The sequence below is a fragment of the Chionomys nivalis genome, chromosome 2, assembly GCF_950005125.1.
Source record: "Chionomys nivalis chromosome 2, mChiNiv1.1, whole genome shotgun sequence".
Classification (NCBI taxonomy): domain Eukaryota; kingdom Metazoa; phylum Chordata; class Mammalia; order Rodentia; family Cricetidae; genus Chionomys; species Chionomys nivalis.
The window spans coordinates 37793299-37813340 of record NC_080087.1 but is presented as its reverse complement, the minus strand read 5'-3'; the positions used below and the strand labels follow the sequence as shown (position 1 = coordinate 37813340).

At 40.6% G+C, this 20042-nt stretch overlaps 1 protein-coding gene across 2 annotated transcripts in view; it reads left to right on the top strand.

Moving 5' to 3' along the window:
• The window catches only part of Lama2 (laminin subunit alpha 2), a 603732-nt gene extending 584037 nt beyond the window's left edge, over nt 1-19695 (top strand). For both annotated transcript variants that reach the window (XM_057755686.1, XM_057755676.1), the window contains 9 exons: nt 318-494; nt 710-875; nt 8509-8621; nt 8929-9118; nt 11182-11337; nt 12759-12912; nt 15713-15843; nt 18073-18295; nt 19342-19695. In XM_057755686.1, the coding sequence (XP_057611669.1) occupies nt 318-494; nt 710-875; nt 8509-8621; nt 8929-9118; nt 11182-11337; nt 12759-12912; nt 15713-15843; nt 18073-18295; nt 19342-19499 (1468 nt within the window). In that variant the 3' untranslated portion in view covers nt 19500-19695. The remainder of the gene's footprint in view (nt 1-317; nt 495-709; nt 876-8508; nt 8622-8928; nt 9119-11181; nt 11338-12758; nt 12913-15712; nt 15844-18072; nt 18296-19341) is intronic.
• The last annotated feature ends 347 nt before the right edge of the window (nt 19696-20042 follow it).

Here is a 20042-nt window from a genome sequence, read left to right as displayed (position 1 = left end):
GGCAAAGTCCGAGGTAACAATGGTGTTTGTTAGTTGCTTGGTGTTTAGGTCCTAATCATCTATTCCGGGCTATCTTAAAAGCTATGGGAGATCAGAGTGCCATGAAACATGCCTGCAAACTCCTAGCTGTCAATAGGCTGAGGCAGAAAGATCGTAAGTTCAAAGCCAGCTTAAGGTAGATAGCTAAATCTCTTTCCAACAATAGTAATAATAACAGCATAATAGAAACTAAACTTCTGGGAGCAGAGAATAAGAGGTGGTGGGGAAAGAGGTTTCTAACTGTACTGGATGTCTGTTATCTTTAAATGTCTTATCAGCATCTTCACTGTTCAAGTCGATGAAGACAGAAGACAGACACAAAACCTCACGGTGGAGCAGCCTATCGAAGTGAAGAAGCTCTTCGTCGGGGGTGCCCCTCCTGAATTTCAGCCTTCCCCACTCAGGAATATCCCTGCCTTCGAAGGCTGCGTGTGGAATCTTGTTATTAACTCTGTGTAAGTGCCTCTCATGTCTGCTGCCGTTTGCTTTGAATTCAATATGAGGGTCGCTGTAGCAACCACATTATCTAACACCACAGAAGATAATCCTTTCATGTAGACCTAGAATTCTATCCTGACCATTTCAAGTCAGAGTTGGGGTCTGATTTAATTGCTCAGGAAGAAGACAGTGAAAAACAAGAAAAACTTTCATTTTGGTTGTATTTGATTAGCCCCATGGACTTTGCACGGCCTGTCGCCTTCAAAAATGCTGACATTGGCCGCTGTGCCTATCAGAAGCCCCCGGAGGATGAAGACGCGGTTCCGGCTGAAGTGGTGGTCCAGCCTCAGCCAGTGCCTACCCCTGCCTACCCGTCACCTGTCCCTACCCTGGTTCATGTAAGTGTTCATGTGCACACTGCTTTCAAACCTTCTATTCTGAGTCATTTGCAGATCGGAAGTTGTTCAAGGTATCTGAGTAGACTGTCACTAGCTCTAGAGCACGAGGGACCTGTGCATAAAAACCTGGTCTCTTCATATTTTCTTTGGATTGCTTTTATCTTCATTATCTTTTCTGCTAATTTTGATGTTCATAAACTGGAACTGATTTTTCTTTGAAGGATTGAAGAGTACTGAAGTTTTCAGAATCCAGATTCAAAGTCATTTGTAATTCCAGTGCACAGATATAACTGGATCAGTGTTCAGTCCCTTTGACTTTTACACATAGATCTCATATAATTTGGAGTCTTAACTCTTCAAACTGGTAGTACGTAATTGCAACTGTGTAAATATTACATAGATGTATGTTTGTGTCTGACATAATTTTCTGTTGTATACACACACACGCACACAGAGGGAGTCACACAAAATAGACCACATTATGAAATGAGTCTGTTAACTGCCCAAGTGTCAAATTCCATCAGAATTTTAGAAAACAATTTCTAACTGCCTGAAATACACTAAGCATATACTAATGCTTCTATTTGGTGTTTTCAAGACTTACTATGTACTCACCTCTAGCCAAACAAATTCCATCCAATGTGAAATACCAATTGATGTCCTGTTTTCAGTAGATTGGGTAAGAATTGGCTATCTAAAGTAATTCACAATTCACTCAAACAACTGGCCAGCAACAAAATGGGGATGCTAATCTATTAGATCAGACCCTAAAATCTGGTTCCTAATGAGCACAGGGCTTTGCCTTTACTTGGCCAGCCCACTGAAGACTACTGGGAGAGGGAGGAAGTTCCAGTTTGCATTATTAGAAACTAAGAAACCAAGAACTTCTAAGAATCAAAGTCTTTCAACATCACTCATTATTGTACTGGAGTTCTAGTAGGAAACTATGAAGCCAAAAAAAAAAAAAAAAAAATGGGTGCATCTAAGACTCACGTGTGTGTCAAAATGGCTTTTTCCAGAATTGACTATAGCTTACAGTCTCACCATTACTTCAGAGATGGTCCGTCTCACTGCACTCAGGAGCATAGGCATCGATCACAGTTGTGGTCCATGGCTAAAGAACGGTGTAGCACACGTGGTCTTAAGTAAATACCTTGAAAACACTTAAACACAGCATTCTCTCCTTTAGTGTACTGGTTCCTTTCCCTGGAGAGTCTTATTATATGGCAGGCCAAATAGTCATTGTTCAGAAAAACTGATTATCTACTATAACCAACATTTAAGCTTCTGAAAAAATGTGTCTTACACTACTACAATTATCATAATGAAATTACAATAATGAGTATATTACAATCACGATTTTTGTGAAGATCTAATAATCAAAGGGCATGCTGTATGTGTAACTTTGAAAATTAGGGTTCTATTTTTATAAGATATTATTTTATTTTCCTTATAATATTATTAGAAGTATTATTATCCCAGTCCTTGCAAAAAGAGATGCCTAGAGTCACCAGCAGACAACAGGAAGCCCATGGTCAAGTAGGGTGATTTCCAACAGATGCATCAATAGGATGTCTCCTATTTAGTTAGCATAATTGGCCAAGCAAAGTCTCTTGGACCTTCTTATCAGTAGGTCTTCAGCTTTGTGTGTTGGTTTATTTGGGTAGAAAAGATTGCTGGTAGTCTCTACAGAGCCCCGCATTTTTCATTGTGAAATGGATAGCCCAGTCTGCGGTTAATACATTATCAGCCATCCAAAGTTAGAAAGCATTTCCCTCATGTTATCTCACTTGACACAGTGCCAGAGTTTAGCATCCTCTTGTGCTTCTCTCTTATTATACAACCTGTTCAGCTCTAGGATATTCCTGTAAATTCTGCAGACTTTGCTTTAAGGGATTCTTCAAGCACTCCAGTGGCTCTGGTTTCTGAAGAGCACGGTTTTCAGAAACATGAAGAGTTTTAAAAATGAGTTTTTTTGAAACCACTTATTCTAATTCAGGTTTTCATTTTCTCTGAGCAAAAATGCTTTAACTTTTTCAAAAACACAACACTGTACTATAGACAAGTCTGACACCAAGGGCTTGAGGAATAGCCCAACTTGTAGACCAACAACGATCTGTATCATGGGTAGAAAAGATCGGAGAAATCCCAGCTCTTTTATAAAGCATTTATTTTAATGTGTATGAGTGTATGTGTGCACCATGCAATGCACACTAAGTTCAAAAAGAGGTATCAGATCCTTCAGACTGGAGGTGAGAATGCTCGTGAAACTTCCTGTGAATGCTAGGAACTGAACACAGGATCCTCTGCAAGAGCAACAAGTGTTCCTAGCTTCTAATTCACCGCAGAACGAAATCCTAACTCTTAAAAGGCTCTGTTAGAAAAGTCACGGTGTGGTCTCAGATTATACAAATAATAGAGACCTGAACCCCGTCCGCTATTTCCCCTCCTACTCTTCGTATCCCTATGTGACTATAGGGTCAGAATTCTCTTAGGACTTTCCAGCTCCATGCTTTTTGTTTCATTTTAAAATGAGGTCTCGCTCTGTAGACCAGGCTAGCCTCAAACTCACAGAAATTCAGCTGCCTCTGCCTCCCAAGTGTTGGAATTAAAGGTGTGTATCACCACACCAAGCAGAAAAGTGTTTTAGAGGCTCAGCTCCTGTTTCATATAGTATGTATCGTCCATTTTCATTTCTTTCTTTCCCTTTTTGGAAAACAGTGTCTCCATTTTAGCAGTGACTAAAAGTTAATAACTTGGTAATTTACTTTATAAAATACATTCATCAAAAGCCCAATGAATATAAGATTGATATCTGATATCATCCTAGCTAAAAGGAAGGAACAGAAGAGGGAAGGAGATGCCACCTACCATTGCTCAGTGAGCTCTGGAGTTGATGTCCTCTCTGAGTATGGACATCTAACTTTGAAGATCATTAGGCACAAAATTACATACTGTCCATAAAATACCTAGAAAAAGGTCTAGCCTGTGGTAACACTTTATCATACTGTGAATTCTTCTGTGAGATGTAGTTGGTCTCACCTTTCACACTTTCAAAGTGGACACACATACTGGGAACCCTCGGGTGCTGATGGCTGTTCTATTTGTAACAATTTCAAACTCAGGCATGAAATGCTTTACGGATTTTTGTTTCTAGCTATTTTTAATTCTCAACATTTCTGAGTTTATATTTTTAAAATCAGTACAGGTCAATCTTGGAGGTGGGAACTACTGTCTACAAGTCTCATATTTCCTGACTGACAGGAATACCCCTCCTTCATGCCCATCATTATCTTCCTTATACCTTGACAGCTGCTTACAGTGCAAAGAAAATATTCACTAGGCTTCGGGCTAGTTGAAAAATACTCTGGGAAAGTCCTGCCCTGTGAAATGGATGAGTCGATCCTTGGGTTATTACAAGGTCAGCCATCCTAGATTAGACAGAATTTCCTTCATGTTATCTCATTTCTCAGTGCCAGATCCTAGCAGCCCCTTGTAGTTTTTATCTGATTATTTAGCCCATTAATATCTATGGGAGGGGAAGACCCCTGTTGGTCTTATCTGTGGATATTTCTCATCTAGAATGACAGATATGGGATGGATAAGCATCTTGGCTTATCGATACTGAAATGTATTGATGTGTTCAAATGGGACAAGCGTCTGCACGGTTGACTCCAAGCTCTCCTGAAAAACCTGGCCCATGAGAATCGGCATACAACAAGTTGGTTGCATTTCTTATATTTGAATCTCGCTGGAGAGTTGAATATATAGCACTTCCAAGCTGTGGTAGAAATGAAGAGTTCTGATAAGGTCTCTTTGAGAATTGAAGAGAGGTGAGCTAAAAAGGAAAAAATAGCAAAACAAAACAGAGCACTAGAAAGTGATTCCTGTAGCAACGTCAGTGCTGCAACTTTAAAAGCTATGTACAGCCAGAGCCACGGGATAAATCAATTGGGCACTGACACGTACTTAAAGGGAGAACACACATTCTACACACTCCAAGGAATCTGTCTTCAGGCATGTCACTGGCAAGGCCCAGTTCCCACCTAAGAGCTCGCACACAAGGAGTTAAAGAGGTTCAGTGTCGCAACCGCAGCAGGCATTGTATCCATCGGGACATTGAAGTTGGTGCTGGAAAAGTACCTAGTTAGTATTCACCCACAAAGATCATCAGAAGCAAGCATCAGATGGGATTTTAGCCCACACTTATTAGCGGGATCATTGACTCATGAAGGAAGAAAATTACACAATTTTTAGCATGAGTCATCACGTTGTGCCCGTTTTGATACACGTGGTTGAGACCTCTGCATCACAACTAAGTCAGAGGATGCTGACCAAGAAACCATGTGCTGCCTTGGGTTGGATTATTCCCAACTGTCAACTCTGCACCGGGAATTATTCTGACCTGAAGTTTAACCAGTGGAAACGTTTGCCAGGGAAACTGACCGTTTGCCTTGTGCCTGTGGCTCCAGGAAATATGGCTTCCTTCAGAATCCTCTCGAATCACTTCAGGCCCTCATCAACAAGTGCACTACTCCATTAGGCTCCCCACAACCCTGTGTCCCTAAGAAGTGTCACCTAAAGCAGAAACAAATCAATTTGTCCTTTATCACATTTCCCCGGTGTGTTGCCTGCATTCTAAAGCGTCGCCACCAGGTGGCAGAAGTGTAACATGCTGAGATTGATGAGCCTCTAGTGAGGCTGTTTTTTAAATTACTATTATTGTTGTTGTTTTAACACGTTTCAGAGATGAGTGTTTTCAAAACACAGGAAAAGCCCTTTCTCGGGTCCTCGTCAGCTGAGAGGAATAAGATTCAAAAAAAAAAAAAAATAGCTGTTCTTTGCCTATTCCTCTACCCTCTCGTGCTTGGTTTAGCTTCGGTTTCTATGGAGGCCGAGCTTGAAAATGTCTTTGCTGACAAGATGGCTTCATTCTCTGAGAAGTACCATTTTCTAGTAGCCCTCGGGTGTCCCCACTTAGCAGATTGGAAAGGAAAAAAGAAGGTGAAACTGCAGTAAGTGCAGTTCTACCATTTGTCCAAGATCAGGGAGGAAGGGAAGCTCCCACCCCCATAGCAGGCAAATCTGTGGCATGGACCCCAGACCCATCCAAACCTCAGATCCCCCAGGGGATGATGACTGGGCAGGATGCCATCAAGTCAGCAAGGGGATAGGTGAAGATTTGTAGTGAAATATTGTATTGAAAAAGTTTTTTAATATTCATATCCTAACTAAGGTAGATCCATATATAATCCACTTACTTGCACTTCTATCCTTTGATAAGGACCAGTTTTATGAAGGGCTATAGATTATGAATATCTTACTGAAGTGATATATAGGGTATGCATCCTCTTAGCAATTGGTGGTAAGAATTTGCCACTGTGATTATACGTGGGGTGGCCTGGCAGAGAATGGGCGTGTTCCCCCCTCTCCTGTGGCTCTGAGCATTCTGAGGAGGCTGCTAGAGTCACTTCTCTTCCTGACTCTCAGATCCCTCCCCCTTACACAGACTTGAAGCTGGCCTCTCACAGGGTTTACCTCTTACCTAAACGATTGTACTATAAATGACACCGGAGTCCAAGGACCTGGACGGAATCCCTTTCACCTGAAAGTGTGTTTAAATGACCGCCTAGGAAATTTGATAATATTTTCAGGGTCAGCAAGACGGACTGCTCAGCTGTTCCTCTGCCAAGAGGCAAAGTCATGATGCTCAACTACCACGTGACATTCAAAGACACAAGCTGTCCAAAGCATACCACTAATAAAACGCCTAAACTTTACAACTGCCATCCTGATCACTCAAAAAGCCATGTTAGAAAATGATATGTTATGGTATTATTTGGTGCTAACATATTCTCTGGTGAATGGATAAGCGGCCGCAGCAGTAGTAACAGCAGCGTTACCTACTAGTGGATGGGTTTCTGCAGGCTGTGCATTATCGGTTCCTAATTCCTTGGCATCCACTGCTTTTATCAATGTCTGTTTTCAAAGCTCAAAGTTGAGAGATGTGTTGGTAAAATTCCGTTCCCAAGAACTCACAACACATCCATTCTCTCAGAGAATTCTAAGGAAGGCTACATACCACAACATTTGCTGAGAGGATCCTCTGTACACAAAACACCCCGGAAGCCTGATAAATGATCCTTACTCTATTCGTAGCCTGCGTGGGACAGGCCATGAAGCCATTAAAGGTATTCCATGTGGGTTTCCTTTGTTGGACATGCAATAGGGAAAGTACTACGCGGTGTCATGAATAGAATCATCTTGCCCTACCCAGTGTGCGTTCGCACAGCCGTATGAATTTCATCTGGTCTTCTCTTCATAACCGACCATCTCCCGGGAGTCAAGAAAGGAACCACCTCCAGAAAGACCAATTTTATAGCTTTCAAAACACTTTAAGCCCTTTTACCTGCTGTGGCATAACAGCGCCTTTGACTAAGCTCGGGAGAAAAGACAATAAGGCTTTTCCTTGCATAAGGATGTCCTAGGTACTGATGAGTCATGTCTGAAATACTCTGCTGGAGAAAAACGCCCCCTCGTCGAAAGCCTGCCCTGGGTTGTTTAGGAGCCCTGCTTCATCAGCCTTGGCTGGGGTGGCTGCCCTTTTGTAGCTATTAATCTCAGATCTGAAAAGCAGATGTGGGCGTGCACGGGAGTGTGTTGTTCTCATGGATCCTCCCATGAGCCTGGCCTCTAAACGACTTCGTCAGCCACCTGCATGTCAAACCAGCCTGGGAAACGAGGAAACGAATGAGGAGAAGGCTTGTGGCTTTGTCATTTGAGGAGCCTTGCTTCCTGAGCTGTGTGTGAGAGTCCAAGTTGCCAGGATTGGTTTTGTGATCGGTGAGGCTGTGTACAAAAGGGAAATACAGGTTCCCTTCATCAAAAATTATTATGAATTTCCAGGCGGTGACAGCATAGCATTAAAGAGAGTAACTGCGCATACATGCACCTAGCTGTCCCTCTCGAGCACCCTGGGAAGCTGATCTTTGAACAGCAGCAGTGGAAATGGTGTGTGGTGGGTTGCATTAAAAAAAAAACACACACACACACACACACGTGATGGTTGCCTAGCAACTGGCTAAGGCCCTGAATGGGCTGACTTGCAGGTTTAGATACACCATCTTGAAATTCTGAATTTCCGTTCTAGTGGACTGATAATTTTCATGGAAAAAAAAAATACATGGGAAATGGAAATGGGGAGGGCAAAAAGGACCCCATTTTTCTACTCTCATACTTCACGTGGCATCCCATAGTCCTCCCTGTTCCATCTTCTAAAAACAAAACTCCTCCTCAGTGACGTAAATGAGAAAAAGAAATTGCAATTTCCACAGAAATCTCAACCATGTTTTCCTTAGAGAGTGAGGAAAATATGAATGTATCGATATATTTTTTAACACATTCCTTTAGCAACTCCAGAACGTGGCTAAGGAAAACTAGTTCAAATTCACCGAGCACTGTCTAAGCTCCTGCATATGCTGCCGATTGCAGAAATGAGTAAGAAGTGCGTTTTATTCTTGAGGAATTCTGCATTGTTCAGTGTCATGAAGGGAATAGGTGGAACCACGCAGTCTGCAGCATTGCCTGTTCGCAAACGGCTGTAATCTCACCTTCTGTCCTTGGTATTTCTCAGGGCCCTTGTGTTGCAGAATCAGAACCAGCTCTCCTGGCAGGGACCAAGCAGTTTGGGCTTTCCAAAAACAGTCACGTCGCCATTGCCTTTGATGACACCAAAGTGAAAAACCGGTATGTATTATTCTAGAACATGCCACAGGAACTGATCATCGAAGCACTGAATATTCACATTTAATCAAGCCTAATCAACTACATGTAAAATCCCCAGAGACAGAGGTTTGTTTGTTTTTAATCCACTGAGGAGGAAACAGAATTCTGTTTGCTTTGAGCTCATATACAGGAGATTCAAAGCCCTATAAATTCCCCCGTTCCAGATTCTATATCCATCATCAAAGTGTGTCTCTCATATGATACCACTTTCTCTTGGCCTAACAATGCTCTCGGTTTTCTGCTTCTTCTTCCCATTTGTATTTCATAGTCTCACCATTGAGTTGGAAGTGCGAACTGAGGCTGAATCAGGCTTGCTCTTCTACATGGCTCGGATCAATCATGCTGACTTTGCTACTGTTCAGCTGAGAAATGGATTCCCCTACTTCAGCTATGACTTGGGAAGTGGCAACACCAGCACCATGATCCCTACCAGGATCAATGACGGCCGGTGGCACAAGGTAACAGTCCCAGGTTGTGAGGGGGATTCTAGGAAGGGTCCTGGAGACAGCCAGAACCTTGCCCTGCTGGGGCTGTTTTGCCAAGGCAGACCCTAACCCCAGAGTAACAGAAATGTGTCAGAGACTGAACAAAATGGCCAGTGGTATGTAGAGTGGCCAGAGCCTTGAGAATGTGTTTAGACCCGAGAAGGTTTCTGCTTTACCACGTGAGCTGGTTATAATACTACAGAGTCCTATCATTGTTACATAACTGTGGTTCCCAAGCATCTGTCCACGAAACAGGGCCAGGCAGTTGAAGATGGTTGCATTGGCTCCAGTGAGAATGAGAGGACAAAGAGGATGTTCATTATGATGCTTTTTGTGTTCTCAGCTTCTAAGCTGAAATAATGTTTGTTCCAAGACTGTGAATTCCTCTCTAATAAGAAATAATATGTGGCCAAAGTAAAAGTTGGCAGCATTAAGACGGGCCCTAAGACCTGCCCCTCACCCTAGCACATTTTGATCTGAAAATCAAGGGACCAGAAATCTCTGCAATATCAAGTTTAAGGGACCCCGAGGTACCATTTCAACCAACAGTCATTTGCAACAACTTTAAACGTTGGCCTTACATGCAGAAAGTGGTGCTAGTGTAGGCACAGAGGACTCGTTTGCCAACTTACTGCTCTTTGGCATGGCTGCAAGTAGCTAACATGTGGCCTGATTAAAACAAAAGCTCGAAATTTGTCTCTGCACCTGTGATAGTCTATTAAGCAAAGTTTCCCTAGGTAGACCAATAAACTGTTTAATTTTCAAAGTGCAATGTTATTAGATGTTGGATTTGATGTATTAACCTGCTTTGGCTTGTCATGTCAGAGAGAAAGCCAAAGAAAGGAAGAAAATAGAATTACAATACAAACTGCAGGTCAATCAGCTTGTTATTCCCAGAAAGAAGCTATGAGATCTTTTTTGCTTGGGACCTTCAAAGTAGCAAGCATGGCTCCTGATGAGGGAGGTCTTGATACGATTTCTTCTGTTCTCTGACTGTTGGAAGAATAAATAAACACTCAAGGAAAAGATAGACATATTGATAGACCAGCAAGGTGAGACTGGGAAAGGCAATTTACGTAGCACAAATTCAGGTTGGTCTTATAATAAAAATATCCAGAGTCAGATATACGGGTGTAATGCTGAAGAATATCACTATAAATTTATGTAGAATAATTAGCCTTAATAGCCAGTACAAATTTCATTTGTGAAAGTTAAAATAAAATTACTTCCTACATCAGAATAGATATTTAAAATGTGGTCTTACATTGTTCTAATCCTGCCTAAGTTGCTGTTGGAGCACTTTTGTGCACCAGCATTTAAAGGCCTACATCTTCCCTTGGCTAAATGCAGACTTCCCAGGCCTCACAGCCCCCCCCCCCCCCGTTCTCTCATTCATTCCTGTCATGATATCAGCAGATCTCAGGGTTACATTTTCCTCCCTGACTTTAGACCAATCAGCTGCTACAAGAATAGCAACACTCCTCCCCTGCCCTGATCTTTCTTCCTAAAATTTTTCACAGGAAGGGCTTAGTAGGCATACATGAATTCGTATTAGGATCCCAGGCTTTGCTCATCCAAAGTAATGGACTACTAAAGGTAGACATGGAAACCGAGTGCAATAAACATGCCTATCACATCAGCACTGCAGAGACTGGGGCAACAGGATCCTGAGTTCAGAGCCATCCTAAGCTAAATAATGAGAGCTTGTTTCAACAATAGTGAGAATGACAAAGAAATGTATTTTGCATCTCTCTTAGTTCAAGGCAAAGCTGTTAGTCTGCCAAATTCTTTATGACACACCGACCTCTGAAGCATTTATCTCTCCTTGTATTTCTGGAACTGTATCTGGTACTTACTTGGAAAGAGATTATACTCAAGGACAGCATTTGACATGCTCTGTAAACACATTTACTTTCACCTGTATTATGGGCTTAGCATGCGAGTGATATCATTTTCCCGTGGAAATACCGGGAAAGTTCTTATGCCTTGTGTTTTTGATAAAGGCAAATGTTAATGATGCCTCCTCACTTCTGTAGATTAAGATTCTGAGAGTGAAACAAGAAGGAACTCTTTATGTAGATGATGCCTCCAACCAAACCATCAGTCCCAAGAAAGCTGATATCCTGGATGTTGTGGGGATGCTGTATGTTGGTGGGTTGCCTATCAACTATACCACACGCAGGATTGGTCCAGTAAGTTTCTAATTCTTTGTCGTTTATTTGGTAGAGTTAATGACTTGTGCGTGTATTTTTTTTTTAATTCTGAAGTCCTATATCTCATGATTACTTGCTGGTGTGTGGGAAATCATCTTATTAAAGAAATAAGAAAATCTTCTAGGTAGCCTTGACTATGAGAGAAACTACCACAGAATACTGAAGTGGAACCTGGTGTCCAACGTCCTTGGTTTGAATATCTACTTAACTAGATGTTCACACTAGCTGTATGAGCTTGAGCAAATATGTTCACTTCTCTTTAAATGAACTCTCTATTTTCAAAACATGGTAATGATAATGCCAACCAAATAAAGATTCTATAAAGATTAAAGGAGATGATACATGTAAGGTCTTTGGTAAAAGACTCTAGGTATGGAAAGCACTGGACAAGGAAGATGAAGGAGGTATTCATGCTGCTCTTTTAGAACTCTTAAGAGATGTAAATTTTAAAGAGTAGCTCCCAAATTTTGGCCTTAAAATTTAAAATCTTAAAAATTGTACAAATTAATATTTACCAGTTAAGTTTTGAAAACTTGGCTTGTGTCATGATTTACTTTGGAAAGCACAATTCTGAGAAGTACATGGGATTAGGTATTTTAGTGACTGCAATACAAACAAGATTGAGACTCCACTCAATCAACAAGTGTCTGTTTATGCATCGGAGCCCATCACTACTACAGTCACAATGCTCAGCACCTGGATATGTGTGTGGATATGTGTGTGACCAATATACATTACTTTTTTTCATAACTATGCTACTTCCCTATCTATCCAAAACAAGAGTCTGGAGTGATGATAGCAAAAATGATCAACTGGAATTTCAAAACCCAATAGACTATAGTGGATCAAAGCATTATAGGATTAAGTTAGTTCTAAATTCCATCATCCCTAAAATATTTTATACAAACTTTTGCATTTTTTTGTATATATCTTCTGAGGGAAGTGACCATTGCTTTTTCTGGGCTTTTGTTCTAAAGGAAGTGGAACAGATCCAAATGTGTCTTTTTCCACAGAAACTGAAACAGAACACAGTAGAATGTGTTGATAGTAAGGTTAACAAATTATCTATAAAACCTTGAAATCAAAAATATAAGTGACTAATCAAAAGTTACCGTCCTCATATTGAACTCACATCTCTGTCAAGTCAATGGTCGCATAGTGCAACCCACTCATTAGATTATCAGGCTGTTGGGGTTCTGGCTAGATGCATCCCAGTGGACAAGTTATATGTTAGATTTTGGTCCAGTGTACTGTCAAGACTGGGGTATAGAAGTCTAGACCCAAGCAACTCTGAAGCATGCTCTAATAGCTAATGATTGCACATAGTGTAGCCCACAGTTGACTGTGGAGTGAAAACATTGCTAAATTTGGCATATGTTTCCTTTGCCCTGACTGCTCAGGTAACCTACAGTCTTGATGGTTGCATTAGACATCTTCGCATGGAGCAGGCCCCTGTTAACCTGGACCAGCCGACTTCCAGCTTCCACGTCGGGACATGCTTTGCAAATGCTCAAAGGGGAACTTACTTTGATGGAACAGGTTTTGCCAAAGCAGGTAAGGGACTTCCACATTCTTTCTCTTGGTATCCACGATGTATAAACACTGACTTCTTACTTATGCCAAGAAATAAAAATTCCCTTGGTCCTGAACTATTTATTATTCTTCATTTAAACCAAAAATTAGTTTCTACAACTAACAAAAATAAATACCTCTAAAACTTTCACATATGGTTTGTGGGGGTCGAGACTGTAGTTCAGTAGTAAAGCACTTGCCTCACTTGGGTGAGGCCCTGGGTTCAGTCTCTATGCCTGCCAAAGCAAACCAACAATGACAACAAAAATTCCCATGTGTGATTCTAATAAGAACTGATTGGAAAAAATAAGTAATTGGGGTAAAAGGACACTTGGAAAGTCTGTTCCTTTTCCTTCACTAGAAGGCAGTGGCAACAAAGTAAAAGTAACTATGCAAGAAAGCTCTCTTGTGAGGGTCTGTGTCTCAGTGCTCTCTGTCTAACTTTCTGGGCATGAGATACCCTCTTTTCTTCCTTTAACACTCCTTTCAGGGTTCCGTTTCATCACAACACACATGCATGTGCACAGAGGTACCTAGTCATCATTGACAATGACAAGCGATGTCATTTTGGCTGGCTTTAAGTAATAATTTCCATCATAGGTCTGCATTACTGAAATTGAACATTGCATTGTAAAGGAAAATAGAACTAATCTACATTTACATAAAACCCTTTATATTAGTTATTGTAGGAGAATATTGAGGACTATGGGCTTTTGAGTGACATATATTTGTTCATTTAGGAGAAAAATAAGGAGCATACAATGTATGGATGTTAATTCTAGGAAATGGGTAGAGATGTAATTCCTGCCTTTAAAAGTATATATTATCAATAATAAAAAATGCAATTTTCTGAGAAATTACAATGAAAAAAAATAATTTGCTGAAGACATACAGTGTTCTGCAGATTTACAAAAAAGATTAGTTTTGTTTGGGAGTCAGAAAAGGTTTTCTGGAGAAACAGATACATTGTAGACAGTTGCTTATTTGTTCCTGGCTGCTCAGCCCCAAAATAATCACAGAAACTATATTATTTGCAATAACATTTGGCAAGTAGCTTAAGCATATTTCTGGCTAACTCATATCTTAAATTAACCCATTTCCATTAACCTGTGTAGCACCACGAGGTTGTGGCTTACCAGATAAAGTTCTGGCATCTGTCACTGGCGGGGCTACATGACTTCTCTCTGACTCAGCCTTCTTTCTCCGAGCATTCAGTTTAGTTTTCCCTGCCTAGAAAAATTTTGCCTTGCTATAGGCCAAAGTAGCTTCTTTATTCATTAACCAATAAAAACCACACATAGACAGAAGGACTTCCCATAGCACAGATATATGAGAAAAGTTTTATTATATGAATTGAATACTTCCATGCAAAAGTTGTGCAAGTGGATATCAGAACGCTCCAACATGGTCTAGGGAGGAAACACTACCTCTGTAGAAACAGAATTCCAAAAAAGAGAAAATTTGTTAGGTGCTGAAAGACTGGAGGTTATGATGGAACCCAGAAGTCAAGTGCTGCGAAAGTCAAAAGCTTTCTCAAGATTTCTACAAATTTACAAGTGGCTGCCAGACTACTCTCTTAGCCAGGTTTGATGCCAGGCTCTGACATCTGTAGCTAATGGATTGACATGTCACCCTCCTACCTATTCTTGGCACTGGATCAAACCGAACTAAAAGAAAGAAAGAAAGAAAGAAAGGAGTCATTTCTCCTATTTCCAACATCCTCTCCCGTCATGGCAGCTCACAGCCGAATACAGTACACAGAAGACTTGAGTGAACAAAGCTGAGGGTTACTTCAGTGGAAACCATATAAATTCAATACCTCCATTCTTAAAAGCTTGCCAGTCACCCTGTCGCTGGACATTTTATGGGATGCTTCACTACCTCTCTCTCCAGTTGAAGCACCTTACATCATTCCTTTCTTCTTTTTACTTATCTCTTGCTGTTTTATTTTCCAGAACAATTCCTTCCACCCTTTACTTGAAAAAATTGCTTAAGATCCATCACCCTTTCCCTTGCAAACTCATCAAAATTCTCAGGAGAACAAAACATCTAACACATCACAAGTGCCACCCTTCACTGAGGACATGTGTGCTTGCACGTGATATTTATTGCTTGCACAGTAAATGAAAGGTGCAGCGAGGATTTTCTTGAGTGCTTTCCTAATATTCTGTGGACTTTATGTAGTCTTAACTGATCTTAGGAAATCACTTTATGCCTAAGTGAAATATCTTAAATTCTTATTTAAAGGCTGAATAAATCCATGAACCAAATGTTAAAAAGTCCAAAGAACTGGCTGGGTTAAATAGAAAAGATTATGCCTTAGAATCTTTCCATAAAAAAATTATATTTGCAACTCTTCTCTTCATTTAATAAAATATTTCAGACTGTTTAAACTCGCTCCGATCACTGTAGGGCCACTTAGAGTGTCTCAATAAAATTTTACTGAGTTATCATTGAAATGCTGTGCTTAACCCAGCAGACTTCTGAAATAATCATACATGGCTGCCAGCGTCCTTGATTCAATCTTAGTGTTAACCAAGCTCAATCACTTGGTTGTTCAGTGATGAGGTCCCACTATGTGCTCACTCATTCACTTAACCATTAAAGTTCCACTGTGTGCTAGGTTCGTGGACAGTTCCAAGAGTAAAACTAGCAGCAGTATAGATAAAGCCTGTCACATCAGCAGCCAAGAAAAACAAGCACTAGTTAGTGATAAAGTATACTACTGGCGAGGCTACAGAGTAAAATTATTGAACTCTAATCAATACTTTTTTCCCCATAGTTGGTGGGTTCAAAGTGGGATTGGACCTTCTTGTAGAATTTGAATTCCGTACCACAAGACCCACTGGCGTTCTCTTGGGAATCAGCAGTCAGAAAATGGATGGACTGGGTATCGAAATGATTGACGAGAAGGTGAGTGGCTGTAGCCCAAATACAGCTCATCCTCTCAGCTCTGTTTTCAGGTCTTGCCAGTTTCTTCATTGCTGGGTCATCACAATCCATGTGTACTTTTATTACCAGCATCCTATTCACCAGCCTGTACTTTCAATGTGTCAGTTCACACCACAGTTGTGCTGACCAATTGTGGGTCAAGTGTTTAGGGTTATCCGGGTCTTAGTGCATACGCCAAGGATATCCGTTCTCTCTGTTCACCTAGTCTGCAAAACTACTGGTGCAAAAAGGGGGGGGCATCTCCCCAGTGACACTGAGACCAGCCACAGACCAGCTTCCAATTTTTACTTACAAGCACCCAGATACTTTTCCAAATAAAGCAAACATAAATAAGAATTACTAGTTTGTATACAACCAATAATCTAATTTCACAAATTTTCTAATTGAGTCATATATAAGGATTGTACTTTTATTTTTAAATAATATCGTGCTTTCATTTCCCACGTTGGGTTCTGGTGTTGCCCAAGAAGAAACATGATAGGGTGGTCTAAAACACACCTTCCTTGTCTCTCTCTCCTTTTTGTGTTCCTCAAATCATCCTACAAGCAACATAGAAAAAAATATCCAGGAGCATAGAGGCAAAAAGGATGGACAAATGAACAGATAGGCCGAACTTCACAGATTTGTCGGATTTTCAAAGCCTACATTCATGACATTGTTTTTCAAGTTTCTTTTTTGCTTGTAACCTTTTACTGTGTACGTGGCACGAGGTCGTGTGATTTTTCACCATGCTCTTCAGAGATGCAAAATGTCATTTTTACAAACTCCACTCAGTGTCCTAAACTCTAATATTTACGTTAGTATATGTTTTGCAAGGTTTTCACCTAGCTTTATTAATCTTTTTAAAACAAAATATTTCTTTCGTCTACCTTGTCAAGTCTTTTGCCAAGCTGAGTAATGTTTTTAATATTTCAGCATGTTCCTTTTTTTCATCAGCTTCAAAAGAATTCTGATGTCTCAAATTTCAGGGACTTTGCCATGTTACTAAAAACAGATTTTTCTCATTTAAACAAGAACTTCTAATCAAGTTCTTCCTTGTTGGGAATTTAACTGGCCTTCTGGCTCAGGTCTCTGGCACCCATAACTTGAAACTTGCCCAAAAAAGTAATTTATGTAACTCTTAATCCTGTATATAAAATGAAAACCATGAAGGAGAAAGAAAAACACAATTAAAACACCAAAAGTTTAAATTTAAAAGCAATCCTTTAAAGTAAATTTGCAAGTCAATTAACGAGTTACTTTAAGCAATATCTCCTAAGAGAGTTTTGTGAGGTTCACCAAGAACACTCACCCTCTAAAAAGATGTGTGGCAGAAGTTTTCTGTGTGGATTGGGTTTTTTGTTGTTGTTGAACTCTCTTCAGTGGTTTTTCTGAAATGAGAACTAAGAACACACACGTTCTCTGCTAACATTGGAAATACCTAAGAGCAAAGAACATGGTTTGTCACTGGTTCTGAAGTCTTAAGTTTGCATTTCAACTTTCCTAATTTTCCTCGTGTGTGTGTGTGTGTGTGTGTGTGTGTGCATATGCTCAAGTGTGCATATGCAAGTATACATGTACACAGGCACACATGCATATAATGATGGTCAGAAGATGCTGTATAGTGCTATCCTGAAGAGCTACCCACCTTACTCTTTGAGATACTATCTGTTGCTAATTTGAAGCACACCAAGCAGGTATTGCCTGGCTGGCCAGTGAGGCCCTATCTGCTTCCCTTATGCCCAAGTCTGCCACATCCGGATTTTTCACGTGAATTCCGGTGATCAAACTCAAGAACTGCACTTCAACTGTGCCTATTATTTCCACTCTTTGTGCCGATGTTTCCCATCCAAAAAAAAAAAAAAAAAAGTAAAAGTAATTTAAAATACACCTCCTTACCTCCCTCCTTTCCCCTTATTTCTCAAACCTTTGCATAAACAACAGAGTAAAACATCCAAGAACTCAGAGGCAAGGGTAAGCATATGAATGGAAAAGCAGAACCGAATACCTAAATAAACTAAGTGGCTTTAAGTGCATGTCAAGCACTTTACTCACCGAGCTATTTCTCCGGGCTCAACTTTTGTCCGGATCAAAAAACAAAATTAAATAGGCCTCAGTTGTGTTCACTCCAGACTCTAATTTCCACTGTGTGGGCTGTGGAGCTCGTCTCTGCTAAAGCCACCTGTGACTGCTCATTTTCCTACTTCCCAGCTTCTGTTCCATGTGGATAACGGCGCTGGCCGGTTCACTGCCGTCTATTATGCTGGGATCCCGGGCCATATGTGCAATGGACAGTGGCATAAAGTGACTGCTAAGAAGATCAAAAACCGCCTCGAGCTTGTTGTAGATGGAAACCAGGTGGATGCCCAGAGCCCAAACTCGGCATCAACATCGGCCGATACAAACGACCCTGTTTTTGTTGGCGGGTTCCCAGGTGAGTGCTGGCTGCTCCAGCAAACATGTCCTTTGCTCCTTATGCTTGTGGTTTTAAACATTTATGTTTGGAGAGCCATGTCCAAGAATGTGTACATAAGGGTGCTTGCTCCCCAGCTTTAGAATCTCCTCCCATAAATAACATTTGGCCTCAAATTTCCAGTCTGTAAAATGAGAGGACATTTATTTAAACCACATGGAGCTGAAATTTTCATAATCACCCCCAAAGTTTCATCCAAGGGGAGGCTAAAGCTGAAGGAAATGAATCTGCCTTATAAAATATATAAAGCATTTAATAGCAGTTGAGGTCAGAATTGTGGGGCTTTTTTTTCCTGATTTTAAAATTAATGTATCAGAGGAATCATAAAATTCTGCTGAACTTATTTCCTCCAGTTGTAGAATTCTCCAGGTTAAATGTAGCTAATTTCCCACAAAAGTTATTATAGAGTTTATATTTGTATGGCAAAGAAACCAAAACAATAAATCTGTACTTAAAAAAAAACCCTTCTTCAACACATTAAATACGGCATATGAACCGCATAGTTACCTAAAGTGGCAAACTGAACAATGAAGCTACTACTTCTTCATGACCAATGTGTGGACAATACAGACACCGGAAACGAGCTGTCATCATTTTGAAAAGACAATTTTTATTCTCCCTTATACAAAGCCCTTCTGTCTAGGAAGTAAGAAGAGTGTGCAGTATTTAGCACAGTTAGGCAGAGCAAAGGACAGTAGAGGAGACTGACAGTGTTTCCTTCCAGGGTTTCTTTCGATTTTTCTCTTGTAAATTTTATTTCATGGGCATGGATATTTAGCCTGCATGTGTGTCTATGAACCATGGACATGCCTGGTTCCAGAGAAAGATGGCATCAGATCCCCTGGGTAGGGAGTTGCAGACAGTTGGGATCCCCATGTGGGTGCTGGGAGTAGGGGTTGGACCAGTGGTAGAGTGCCTGTCTAGTGTGCACAAGGTTTCTGGACTGAATCACCATCACATGTAAGGAAGAAAAGGCAAACCTGAAATCTCTTGTTCTGTCTTTTCAGATGGCCTCAATCAGTTTGGCCTGACCACCAACATTCGGTTCCGAGGTTGCATCCGATCTCTGAGGCTCACCAAAGGCACTGGCAAGCCGCTGGAGGTTAATTTCTCCAAGGCCCTGGAACTGAGGGGTGTTCAACCTGTATCATGCCCAGCTACCTAATAAATAGAAGTTCAAGCCCATAAAGGGTCCACCAAGCCAGTGTATCAAGTTAAACAATATCCTTCCCTATGCATAGTAATAAAACTAATGTGTACACATACATAGAATTCTTTCTGTACTCAGGTGGTGATAATTCAGACCACAGATTGAACTTTAATTCAAGTTCTCTTTCAAACTTATAATTATTAAAACAATTATTTCATTCTAAATAATTGCATGTTCTGTGTGATTTTTAAAAATGAAAGGTAACTGACCATAAAATAAATTTGCAACATGCCATGAAGTCATCATTTTAAAAATGCAATTTGTGAAGGCAACTATAAAAAGAGACAACATCTATGAATACTTTTTTCATCCTCTTCCATGGCTGTTGGCTTTGGCTTTGTGTTCAAGCCACTGAAAACAAGTGGATTTTGTACTTGTGTTTGGGAGGTAATCAGGTCCTTCAGTCTCTGTGTTTGCAAAAGCATTAGCAAATCATTTCCCTAATCCAAGTTCATTATTAGAGCATTTATGTGGCCTTATGAGTGAATACCTTTTCAT